Source organism: Oncorhynchus tshawytscha, unplaced genomic scaffold (genome assembly GCF_018296145.1).
Source record: "Oncorhynchus tshawytscha isolate Ot180627B unplaced genomic scaffold, Otsh_v2.0 Un_contig_1914_pilon_pilon, whole genome shotgun sequence".
NCBI lineage: Eukaryota > Metazoa > Chordata > Actinopteri > Salmoniformes > Salmonidae > Oncorhynchus > Oncorhynchus tshawytscha.
In genome coordinates, this window is record NW_024609312.1 from 13,864 (window position 1) to 27,330 (window position 13,467).

The window sequence follows — 13,467 nt, forward strand, 5'->3', positions numbered from 1 at the left end:
AAAAAAACAAGGCCTGATGATAAACTACTGTATGCAGATACACTAAACTGGACCGTGTGTCGCCCTGAAAATCCACATTCCCCATGAGAACATGTTGACATAGGACTGTTTTCTATAACGACAGCTCAACAACTAAAACATTAGACATTAAATTGTTTAAATAATATAATTTATTCAATTTCAGCGTTGTTTCTTTTTAAGACATCAAAAATAAATAAAGATTTAGTAAGATTTAGTAAGGGGTCTCTGATATATAACTTCCACCAGCATCGTCTGTCTAAAACGTATATTATTATTATATATTATATACAGATACACATATTATTATTATATATTATATACAGATACACATATTACTACTATTATATACAGATACACATATTATTATTATATATTATATACAGAAACACATATTATTATTATATATTATATACAGATACACATATTACTATTATATTATATACAGAAACACATATTATTACTTATATATTATATACAGATATACACATTACTATTATATATTATATACAGATAACATATTACTATTATATTATATACAGATACACATATTATTATTATATATTATATACATATACATATTACTATTATATTATATACAGAAACACATATTATTACTGATATATTATATACAGATATACACATATTATTACTATTATATACAGAAACACATATTACTACTATATATTATATACAGATACACATATTACTATTCTATTATATACAGAAACACATATTATTACTATTATATTATATACAGATATACACGCCACACAAAACACTGTACAATGCGGGGCAGAACGACAGATTTTTTACCTTATCAGCTCGGGGATTCGATCTTGCAACCTTTCGTTTACTAGTCCAACGCTTTAAGCACTAGGCTACCCTGCCGCCCCAATAGATGGCATTATCTCTATGCCATCTATTCTGTTCCATCTCCATAACTCACTTGGCCGTGATGGGGATCAAATCAAAGTGGTTAAATATCAAACTAGTCAAAATGTGTATTTCAGTCTTTGTCATTTCAGTCCTCTCTTTAGTCTCTTTACGTTCCGGGTTCAAGATCCGGGGTTTAGTCCAGGGTCTCGTGGTTGGGGCTGTCTTCGGGACTCGAGTCCTCCTCAGCCAGAGTGTCTCTGCGGGTGAACGTAGCCGCCAGTTGAACGCTGAGCCTTGGTTTGACAGCCGCCATCTCAGACAGCACGATGGTGTTACGGTTGACCAACGTGGTCTTGTCCATGTTCTCTATGCTGTGCTGGGCCAACACCGCGTCCAGGAAGTCATACTTGGGCAACAACTTGCCGCTCTCAAACAGATACTTGGCCAGGTAGGAGAAAGCCACGTTGCCCAGGAAGGAGGCCAACATGGAGACGGTCTTAAACGGGAACTTCTGCACCACGATGTGTTCCACCTCTCCAGTCAGATGATGGATCCGGTCCTCTATCTGCCAGCCGGGGTAGTAGATGAAGGGGGGTAGTGAGAGGTAGGGTTCCCCTCCTCCGATTCTCAGGATCAGACCAAAGACGTAAGCGGCAACAGAGCCGTACGTGTTGGTTCCCTTGACGAAGAGAACGGAGATGAGCTGAGGGAAGATGATAACGTAGACCAGGTCGGAGCTCAGGTACCACAGCCCGTACACCGTCCCCGTTAGCAACGCCATCGCCGTGGCCAGGCCGCCGAACACAAAGATGGTGACACGCATCACCCACACGATCTCGGTGTCCGATGCCTGGGGGGGTGGGGGAGGGGGGTACAACGTTACACACACAACAACACAGAGAACAGTGGCTCAACTGCTCCTATGAAGTTCAGATATTTTGTGAACAGGAAGTGGTAAGTGGTGGGTTTTTTTGTCCCGCCCCTTCCCAACTCACAGATTGGCGGAAAGCCAGCTGGTAGATGTTCCGAGCGAACATGGAGCTAGCTGATAGGATGGAGGAGTCGGCGGATGACATCACGGCAGCAGAGACCGCCCCCAGGCCGAAGAAGGAGACGAAGGGAGGACAGAGGTACTGGAGGACTATGGGTAATATCATGTCTGCCTGGTCCCTCTCCTTGGGAGGTACAGGTCCATACGCCGTCTGGTTCCAGTCTGAGGAACACCAGGAACACAACATATTGTTTGGAACCTGGAACCACAGCTGAATCTAAATGACTGCCTTTCTCTGGTTCCAGTCTGAGGAACACCAGGAACACAACATATCGTTTGGAACCTGGAACCACAGCTGAATCTAAAGGACTCCCTTTCTCTGGTTCCTGAGGAACATGAGGAACTCACACTAAAGAACTTTTAGAACCATGGAAACCACAGCAGATCTAAAGGAACTCCCCACAACCGTGGAAGAAAAGAACTACAGCCATGGAAGAACAGCAGACTAAGGAACCCACAAAGAACTACAGCCGTGTCTAAGAACTCGTGTGTCAGGTTAGAAAGACCAATGTGGAACCTCCATAACAGAACAACCCTACTGCCGCTTTATAGATGAAGATAAACAGTCATGTCAGATTGTCTGTTCTACTGTAACTATGTATCACACCTAGACGTAGCATTTCACCTCACGTAGTCCTACTGCAACTATATATCACCCCTTAACGTAGCATTTCACCTCACGTAGTCCTACTGCAACTATATATCACCCCTTAACGTACATTTCACATCACTTAGTCCTACTGTAACATTTCACATCACTTAGTCCTACTGTAACTATATATCACCCTTAACGTAGCATTTCACCTCACGTAGTCCCGTCCCTGGACGTAGTCTTACTGTAACTATATATCACCCCTTAACGTAGCATTTTCTTAGTCCTACTGTAACTATATATCAACCCTTAACGTAGCATTTCACCTCCCGTCCCCTAGTCTTACTGTAACTATGTATATCACCCCTTAACGTCCTAGCATTTCACCTAACGTAGCATTTCACCTCACGTAGTCCTACTGTAACTATATATCACCCCTCAACGTAGCATTTCACCTCCGGTCACCTCACGTAGTCCTACTGTAACTATATATCACCCCTTAACGTAGCATTTCACCTCACGTAGTCCTACTGTAACTATATATCACCCCTTAATGTAGCATTTCACGTAGTCCTACTGTAACTATATATCACTGGACGTAGTCACCTCACGTAGTACTGTAACTATATATCACCCCTAACGTAGCATTTCACCTCACGTAGTACTGTAACTATATATCACCCCTTAACGTAGCATTTCACCTCACGTAGTCCTACTGTAACTATATATCACCCCTTAACGTAGCATTTCACCTCACGTAGTCCTACTGTAACTATATATCACCCCTTAACGTAGCATTTCACCTCACGTAGTCCTACTGTAACTATGTATCACCCCTACTAGCATTTCACCTAACTATATATCACCCCTTAACGTAGCATTTTCACCTCACGTAGTCCTACTGTAACTATATATCACCCCTTAACGTAGCATTTCACCTCTGTAACTATATATCACCCCTAACGGCATTTCACCGTAGTCCTACTGTAACTATATATCACCCCTCAACGTACTGTAACATTTCACCTCACCTCACGTAGTCCTACTGTATCTATATATCAACGTAGCATTTCACCTCACGTAGTCCTACTGCAACTATATATCACCCCTTAAAGCATTTCGTAGCATTTTTAACACATTTCAGTCCCTACGTAGTCTTACTGTAACTATGTATCATCGTAGCATTTCCCTGTAACTATATATCACCCCTTAACGTAGCATTTCACCTCACGTAGTCCTACTGTAACTATATATCACTGTCCTACTAACTATATATCACCCCTAACGTAGCATTTCACCTCACGTAGTCCTACTGTAACTATATATCACCCCTTAACGTAGCATTTCACCTCACGTAGTCCTACTGCAACTATATATCACCCTAACGTAGCATTTCACACTCCCTGTAACTATATATCACCCCTTAACGTAGCATTTCACCTCCGTAGTCCTACTGTAACTATGTATCACCCTTAACGTAGCATTTCACCTCCCGTCCCACGTAGTCCTACTGTAACTATATATCACCCTTAACGTAGCATTTCACCTCCCGTCCCTGGACGTAGTCTTACTGTAACTATATATTAACGTAGCATTTCACCTCCGTAGTCCTACTGTCACGTAGCATTTCACCTCACGTAGTCCTACTGTAACTATATATCACCCCTTAACGTAGCATTTCATTTCTACTGAAACTATATATCACCCCTAGACGTAGCATTTCACCTCACGTAGTCCTACTGTAACTATATATCACCCCTTAACGTAGCATTTCACCTCACGTAGTCCTACTGCAACTATATATCACCCCTTAACGTAGCATTTCACATCACTTAGTCCTACTGTAACTATATATCAACCCTTAACGTAGCATTTCACCTCCGTCCCTGGACGTAGTCTTACTGTAACTATGTATCACCCCTTAACGTAGCATTTCACCTCACGTCACCTCACGTAGTCCTACTGTAACTATATATCACCCCTTAACGTAGCATTTCACCTCACATAGTCCTACTGTAACTATATATCACCCCTTAACGTAGCATTTCACCTCCGTCAGTCACTTAGTCCTACTGTAACTATATATCACCCCTAAGACGTAGTAACTATTATCAGCATTTCACCCTCCTCACTGGACGTAGTCCTACTGTAACTATATATCACCCCTAGACGTAGCATTTCACCTCACGTAGTCCTACTGTAACTATATATCACCCCTTAACGTAGCATTTCACCTCACGTAGTCCTACTGCAACTATATATCACCCTTAACGTAGCATTTCACCTCAAGTCCTACTGTAACTATATATCAACCCTTAACGTAGCATTTCACCTCACGTAGTCCTACTGTAACTATATATCTACCCTTAATATCACCCTCACGTAGTCTTACTGTAATTATCACCCCTAACGTAGCATTTCACCTCACGTAGTCCTACTGTAACTATATATCACCCCTTAACGTAGCATTTCACCTCACGTAGTCCTACTGTAACTATATATCACCCCTTAACGTAGCATTTCACCTCACGTAGTCCTACTGTAACTATATATCACCCCTTAACATAGCATTTCACCTCACGTAGTCCTACTGTAACTATATATCACCCCTTAACGTAGCATTTCACCTCCCGTAGTCCTACTGTAACTATATATCACCCCTTAACGTAGCATTTCACCTTCACCTGGACGTAGTCCTACTGTAACTATATATCACCCCTAGACGTAGCATTTCACCTCACGTAGTCCTACTGTATCTATATATCACCCCTTACCGTAGCATTTCACCTCACGTAGTCCTACTGCAACTATATATCACCCCTTAACGTAGCATTTCACATCACTTAGTCCTACTGTAACTATATATCAACCCTTAACGTAGCATTTCACCTCCCTGGACGTAGTCCTTACTGTAACTATGTATCAACCCTTAACGTAACTAGTCTTACTGTAACTATATATCAACCCTTAACGTAGCATTTCACCTCCCGTCCCTGGACGTAGTCTTACTGTAACTATATATCACCCCTTAACGTAGAATTTCCTCACTAGTCCTACTGTAACTATATATCACCCCTTAACGTAGCATTTCACCTCACGTAGTCCTACTGTAACTATATATCACCCCTTAACGTAGCATTTCACCTCACGTAGTCCTACTGAAACTATATATCACCCCTAGACGTAGCATTTCACCTCACGTAGTCCTACTGTAACTATATATCACCCCTTAACGTAGCATTTCACCTCACGTAGTCCTACTGCAACTATATATCACCCCTTAATGTAGCATTTCACATCAGTCCTACTGTAACTATATATCAACCCTTAACGTAGCATTTCACCTCCCGTCCCTGGACGTAGTCTTACTGTAACTATGTATCACCCCTTAACGTAGCATTTCACCTCACGTCACCTCACGTAGTCCTACTGTAACTATATATCACCCCTTAACGTAGCAAGTCCTACTGTAACTATATATCACCCCTTAACGTAGCATTTCACCTCCCGTCACCTTAGTCCTACTGTAACTATATATCACCCCTTAACGTAGCATTTCACCTCACGTAGTCCTACTGTAACTATATATCACCCCTTAATGTAGCATTTCACCCTCCGTCACTGGACGTAGTCCTACTGTAACTATATATCACCCCTAGACGTAGCATTTCACCTCACGTAGTCCTACTGTAACTATATATCACCCTTAACGTAGCATTTCACCTCACGTAGTCCTACTGTAACTATATATCACCCCTTAACGTAGAATTTCACCTCACGTAGTCCTACTGCAACTATATATCACCCCTTAACGTAGCATTTCACCTCACGTAGTCCTACTGTAACTATATATCAACCCTTAACGTAGCATTTCACCTCCCGTCACTGGACGTAGTCTTACTGTAACGATATATCACCCCTTAACATAGCATTTCACCTCCCTTCACTGGATGTAGTCTTACTGTAACTATATATCACCCCTTAACGTAGCATTTCACCTCACGTAGTACTGTAACTATATATCATCACCCATTTAACGTAGTCCTAGCATTTCCCCTCCCATTCCTGACTCTGTAACTGAGTGTACAGACAGTGATTCAGCAGGACTTTGATGCTGGAGTTAAAACCTGGAGATCAAAACTAATTCAGTCCCTTCTGCTTCTCCTCAGATGTAATATTTACAAAGTTCACAGTAGTAAACAGAGAGATGGAGAGAGAGAGAGAGAGAGAGAGAGAGGGAGGGGGAGAGAGAGAGAGCAACAGAGAGGAAGGGAGGGGGAGAGAGACAGAGAGAGACGGAGAGAGACGGAGAGAGAAAGAGACAGAGAGAGAGAGACAGACAGAGAGATGGAGAGGGAGAGAGAGACAAAGATGGAGAGGGAGAGAGAGACAGAGAGAGAGGGAGGGAGGGAGGGGGAGAGAGAAAGAGACAGAGAGAGACAGAGAGAGAGAGAGATTGAGAGGGAGAGAGACAGAGAGAGAGATGGAGAGAGAGGTTGAGAACGATCCTCCATAATGGATGAAGGGACCAGCTGCTGATGTTTTTTAGGAGCTTTCCAGAGATCTGAGGGGAACATGGTTACACCCTGAGGTGTCCCCCGGACCCCCTCCCCCCCCAACGCCCAGCAGGGGGACATACCTCTGGAATATGTGTCATCATTAGGCTACCAGATGAGGAACTCTCAATCAGACGTTTGGGAATGTTAAGAAAACAACTAACAACTGTAGATCAACCAACACAACAGAACGACATGTCCTAGTTAGAACCGCTCATACATAAAGGAACTGTACCCCAGGTGTGTGTGTGTGTGTGTGTGTGTCTGTGTGTGTGTGTGTGTCTGTGTCTGTGTGTGTGTGTGTGTGTGTGTGTGTGTGTGTGTGTGTGTGTGTGTGTGTGTGTGTGTGTGTTGTGTGTGTGTGTGCGTGCGTGCGTGCATGTCTCACCTGTGGAGGCCCCTATAGCCCCGATCATTACTGAGGGCACGGCCATGACCAGGCACCCTGCAGCGGCGATGAACGAGAGCACCTGGGCGTACGTAGCTGAAGAGGCAGAGAGAACCCGTTGAAAATATACCTGCCAGGGAATCCCCCCCAACATCTAGAACACAGAGAGGAGATAGTGAATTCATCTGGAATGGAAAGAGGAGATAGTGAATTCATCTAGAATACAGAGAGGAGATAGTGAATTCATCTAGAACACAGAGAGGAGATAGTGAATTCATCTAGAATGGAAAGAGGAGATAGTGAATTCATCTAGAACACAGAGAGGAGATAGTGAATTCATCTGGAATGGAAAGAGGAGATAGTGAATTCATCTAGAACACAGAGAGGAGATAGTGAATTCATCTGGAATGGAAAGAGGAGATAGTGAATTAATCTGGAATGGAAAGAGGAGATAGTGAATTCATCTGGAATGGAAAGAGGAGATAGTGAATTAATCTGGAATGGAAAGAGGAGATAGTGAATTCATCTAGAACACAGAGAGGAGATAGTGAATTCATCTAGAATGGACAGAGGAGATAGTGAGTTAATTTAGATTACAGAGAGGAGATAGTGAATTCCTCCAGAATGGAAAGAGGAGATAGTGAATTCATCTAGAATAAAAAGAGGAGATAGTGAATTCATCTAGAATAGAAAGAGTAAAGAGATAGTGAATTCATCTAGATTACAGAGAGGAGATAGTGAATTCATCTAGAATGGAAAGATGAGATAGTGAATTCATCTAGAACACAGAGAGGAGATAGTGAATTCATCTAGAACACAGAGAAGAGATAGTGAATTCAACAGTAAGTATCATTACAATCAGAACATTATCACTACTCCTTAAACAGTAAATATTCTGTCTGCTGGAGTATCAGAACCAGTCTTATCCAGAACCAGTCCTATCCAGACCCAGTCCTATCCAGAACCAGTCCTATCCAGACCCAGTCCTATCCAGAACCAGTCTTATCCAGAACCAGTCCTATCCAGACCCAGTCCTATCCAGAACCAGTCCTATCCAGAACCAGTCTTATCCAGAACCAGTCCTATCCAGACCCAGTCCTATCCAGACCCAGTCTTATCCAGAACCAGTCTTATCCAGTTCTGTACGTACCAGCAGACAGAACCAGTCTTATCCAGACCCAGTCCTATCCAGACCCAGTCCTATCCAGACCCAGTCCTATCCAGACCCAGTCCTATCCAGACCTAGTCTTATCCAGACCCAGTGTTATCCAGACCCAGTCCTATTCAGACCCAGTCCTATCCAGTCCTATCCAGACCCAGTCTTATCCAGAACCAGTCCAATCCAGACCCAGTCCTATCCAGAACCAGACCCAGTCCTTTCCAGAACCAGTCCTATCCAGAACCAGACCCAGTCCTTTCCAGAACCAGTCCAATCCAGAACCAGACCCAGTCCTATCCAGACCCAGTCCTATCCAGGCCCAGTCCTATCCAGAACCAGTCCTATCCAGTACTGTACGTACCAGCAGACAGAAGTTGTCTATCCAGACCCAGGTGTCTTCTCTCTTGATGTTTCCCTTCCAGGGAGCTTGGTAGATCTCCTTCACTGCACTGATCTTGATGTCAGACACCGCTGGGTTGTTGAGAGCGAACGGCACTGAAACCCACTGACACAGAGGCAGAGACACATGAACCCTGGGTCAAACACACACTGCTCCAGCCGGAATGTCATGTTTTTAATAGTTGTAGAAATATAGAATCATGTTTTTAATAGTTGTAGAAATATAGAATCATGTTTTTAATAGTTGTAGAAATATAGAATCATGTTTTTAATAGTTGTAGAAATATAGAATCATGTTTTTAATAGTAAGAGTTGTGCCTATTCCTTCTCAAATCCTTTCAAATGTTTCAGCTACAATGGAACCCAACAGAATGGTCCCAAAAGTACAAACTCCCCAAGCAAAATCAAGTCCAGCTGAAATAAGTGGTCCGGGCCGAGTGTCTCACCAGTCCCAGGAAGATACAGAAGAGTTGCACCACGTCGGTGTAGGCTACAGAATACAGACCTCCGACTAACGTGTAGAAGATCGCAATACAGGCAGAGATCACCACAGACATCTTGATGTTTATGTCTATGATCACACTCAGCGTGGCTCCTAGAGGAACAGATCAGGGACCTGGTCAGAGATAGTAACAATACAGACAGAGATCACCACTGTGCTGTAATAACTTTGATAATAACTTACCCAGAGCAGATAAAATGGCCGCCGACCAGAAGATCTCTCCCATTAGAGCAGGTATGAAGAGCAGACCACCCATCCTCTTCCCATACTTCTGCTGGAAAGGGTCCAGCATGGTGACATAACCTCTGGAGCGCATGGGCTTGGCGAAGAACAGACCTCCTGCACACGGCATGTTGGCAGGTTTAATAAACGCACAGGATATTGGGGATTTTCAGAGGAATGTCAAATATATTGTGGATTATTTCACAAGTCTACGTTATTAAGTTATATATTCCAAACTGTAGTCTATTGCATTTACGGTGCATTTGAAAAGTATTCAGACCCCTTGACTTTTTACACATTTTGTTACCTTGTTCTAAAATTGATTTTTTTAAATTACCCTCATCACTCTTTGCACAATACCCTATAATGACATCACAATACCCCTATAATGACATCACAATACCCCATAATGACATCACAATACCCCATAATGACATCGCAATACCCCATAATGACATCGCAATACCCCATAATGACATCACAATACCCCATAATGACATCACAATACCCCATAATGACAAAGCGCAAAAACCGTTTTTAAGAAATGTTTGCAAATGTATTAAAAATAAAAACAGAAATACCTTATTGACATCAGTATTCAGACCCTTTGCTATGAGACTCTAAATTGAGCTCAGGTGCATCCTGTTTCCATTGATCATCCTTGAGATGTTTCTACAACTTGATTGGTGTCCACCTGTTGTAAATTCTATTGATTGGACATGATTTGGAAAGGCACACACCTGTCTATATAAGGTCCCACAGTTGACAGTGAATGTCAGAGCAAAACCAAGCCATGAAGTTCAAGAAATTGTCGTTTGAGCGCCGAGACAGGATTGAGTCGAAGTACAGATCTGGGGAAGGGTACCAAAAAATGTCTGTAGCATTGAAGGTCCCCAAGAACACAGAGGCCTCCATCATTCTTAAATGGAAGAAGTTTGGAACCACCAAGACTCATCCTAGAGCTGGTCGCCCGGCCAAACTGAGCAATCAGGGGAGAAGGTCATTGGTCAGGGAGGTGACCAAGAACCTGATGGTCACTCTGACAGAGTTCCTCTGTGGGGATGGGAGAACCTTCCAGAAGGACAACCATCTCAATCAGGCCTTTATGGTAGAGTGGCCAGATAGAAGCCACTCCTTAGTAAAAGACACATGACAGCCCACTTGGAGTTTGCCAAAAGGCACCTAAAGGACTCTCAGACCATGAGAAACAAGATTCTCTGGTCTGATGAAACAAAGGTTGAACTATTTGGCCTGAATGCCAAGCGTCACCTCGGGAGGAAACCTGGAACCATCCCTACGGTGAAGCATGGTGGTGGCAGCATCATGCTGCAGGGATGGTTTTCAGCGGCAGGGACTGGGAGACTAGTCAGGATCGAGACAAAGATGAACGGAGCAAAGTACAGAGATCCTTGATGAAAACCTGCTCCAGAGCGCTCAGGACCTCAGACTGGGGCGAAGGTTCACCTTCCAACAGGACAACAACCCAAAGCATACAGCCAAGACAACGCAGGAGTGGCTTCGGGACAAGTCTCAATGTCCTTGAGTTGCCCAGCCAGAGCCCTGACAATTTAATCCATTTTAGAATAAGGATGTAAGGTAACAGCATTTGGGAAAAATTCAAGGGGTCTGAATACTTCCCGAACGCACTGTTTATTATTAATGAGATGACTCACCTACGACTAGACTTAGCGCATATCCAAAAGGCGCTTGTGCCCAAGCCAAGCCGTACCCAGGAAGATAGACGTACTCCGCCGTTCCGTTTATGTATCCGCCACCAACCCAGGTCGCTGCAATGACAACAACTAAATATAAATGTTCAGCCTACAGTAATTCACAGAGTCATGATTACCTGATGCGTGTAAATCCAAACGACAAGGTTACAACATTCCGCGCATAAGAATTATGGCCTGATTATTAGTTCCTTCACGGAATAATGTATTTTAAAAATCTGTAAACTAAAGCTGTTCAATGTTGCAATTCAACATGTTAGTGTCTTTAGTTAAAAGCCTTTCCCCTAACCAACGAGCATGAGTTATCAAATTGAAGTAGCCTATACATTTTTTACAACCGGTTTTTACATTTTAAAAAGGGTATAGTCCTACAAGAGTAAACTTTCAGAATCACCTTTATTTAGAAATCAACTTACAAATAGAACATCTCAATCATTCACACAATGAAACTCACCGGTCATGGTAAAACCACCAACAAATAAACCAATGTCCCTTCCACCAACCATGATGGTTTCACTGCGGTCTGTGCCCTCCGCCTCCCCGGCGTGTTTGTTCTTCCACGCTGCCCAGATCCCCACCGCAAGGATCAGAACGTAGAAGAGGGCGATCGCCGCCAGTCCCTCCACGTGGATACCGGTCATCTTGTCTTGTTTTAGCTCGAGTTGAGCCGCGTGTCTTCGCTAGAAACCGGGTGGCATTGAGACCTGCATGGATGGGGTGCGGAGAGAAAGTGACCATTGAATTGAGTGGCAGTGAAGGGATGAATGAATAGACTAAAAGACCAATTAAAGACAAAACATTATAGTTGTAATTATATTTTCGTTAGATTTATTATGTTACTATTTTATAACATCAGAAATAAGACAACAGTCTTCATTTTTTAAATCCCCGACTAGTTTCCACAGTCTCTATGAATGTGCGTAAAAAAGCCCATTACGCACAACCGTCAGACAGTCCGTGGAGCTGTTGAGGCGTTAAACGGACTTCTTCTTCTGATGGGAGAGTTGCAAACATCTGACGTGAGTATTTAAAATATCAAATGTGTCCTTTTTAAACACAACCCTCCTCAAATCAGACAATGATGATATAGACTGTATCTGGAGCAATGGTAAAACACATGTATAATGATATAGATTTACTTTACGTGGTCTAACATGTCTTCAGCAACAACAACAACAACAACAACAACAACATGAGAAAATAGACTCTTTTACCACTTGAGGTGAAAGCCGCTTCTCAACGAACGGATGTACAGATAGACACTGGCCAGTGCGTTATCCTCCGGTACCCTGCTTGAAAACGAAGTAATGATCGACCAAGAGCTACGTGCTGAGATCGTCCCTCCCGGTGACTTTTTTATAAGAGACCCAGGTGGCGTCAGACGTCCGGTGTTCACGCGCGTCAGAGAGAGAAAAACATATTTTTGATGAGAATAATGAGCACGAGAAACGTCACTGGGTTTTTCCTACCGCTGTGGTGTACGCACGTGTATGAGAGAGAGGAAGAGAGAGAAAGACCACTGTGACTGACCCAAAATTATGGAAATCTTTGACTATATACAGACTCAGTGAGCATAGCCTTGCTATTGAGAAAGGCCGCCGTAGGGAGAGCTGGCTACGTGCACACTATCCACAAAATGAGGTGGAAACTGAGCTGCACTTCCTAACCTCCTGCCAAATGTATGACCATATTAGAGAGACATATTTCCCTCAGATTACACAGATCCACAAAGAATTCGAAAACAAATCAAATGTTGATCAACTCCCATATCTACTGGGTGAATGGTCGCTGTCCATGGTGCTGAACAATTATCGCTGTTGCAATTTTTAAAATTTAACTTGACAAGTCAGGTAAGGAAAAAAAAATATTATTTACAATTACGGCCTAGGAACAGGTGGTTAACTGGTCTAGGAACAGGTGGTTAACTGCTTTGTTCAAGGGCAGAACGACAGATGTTGACCTTGTCAGCTC

The 13,467-nt window shown here is 43.0% G+C and overlaps 1 protein-coding gene across 2 annotated transcripts; it reads right to left on the reverse strand.

Moving 5' to 3' along the window:
* Nucleotides 1-789: 789 nt before the first annotated feature.
* On the reverse strand, nucleotides 790-12,939 carry LOC121838827 (high-affinity choline transporter 1-like). Of its 2 annotated transcripts, none has more exons than XM_042314845.1 (9): nucleotides 12,711-12,939; nucleotides 11,951-12,200; nucleotides 11,440-11,553; nucleotides 9,728-9,883; nucleotides 9,489-9,637; nucleotides 9,005-9,148; nucleotides 7,485-7,638; nucleotides 1,893-2,110; nucleotides 790-1,747 (listed from the first exon to the last, which is right to left on the reverse strand). In XM_042314845.1, exons 2-9 carry the CDS (start codon nucleotides 12,135-12,137, stop codon nucleotides 1,091-1,093), a joined length of 1,779 nt encoding a protein of 592 aa, XP_042170779.1. In that variant the 5' UTR covers nucleotides 12,138-12,200; nucleotides 12,711-12,939; the 3' UTR covers nucleotides 790-1,090. The 2 variants fall into 2 exon arrangements, with proteins under 2 accessions (XP_042170779.1, XP_042170780.1); XM_042314846.1 differs by lacking the exon at nucleotides 12,711-12,939 and adding an exon at nucleotides 12,438-12,678.
* Between the last annotated feature and the right edge of the window lie 528 nt (nucleotides 12,940-13,467).

Excerpts from the sequence above, each read along its gene's own strand:
- LOC121838827 (XM_042314845.1), bottom strand. The coding sequence starts at position 12,137 with ATGACCGGTATCCACGTGGAGGGACTGGCGGCGATCGCCCTCTTCTAC. Across the intron at positions 7,639-9,004 it reads TAGACAACTTCTGTCTGCTG|ATGTTGGGGGGGATTCCCTG; the intron begins GTACGTACAGTA and ends TCTGTGTTCTAG. Across the intron at positions 1,748-1,892 it reads AGCTGGCTTTCCGCCAATCT|GCATCGGACACCGAGATCGT; the intron begins GTGAGTTGGGAA and ends CCACCCCCCCAG.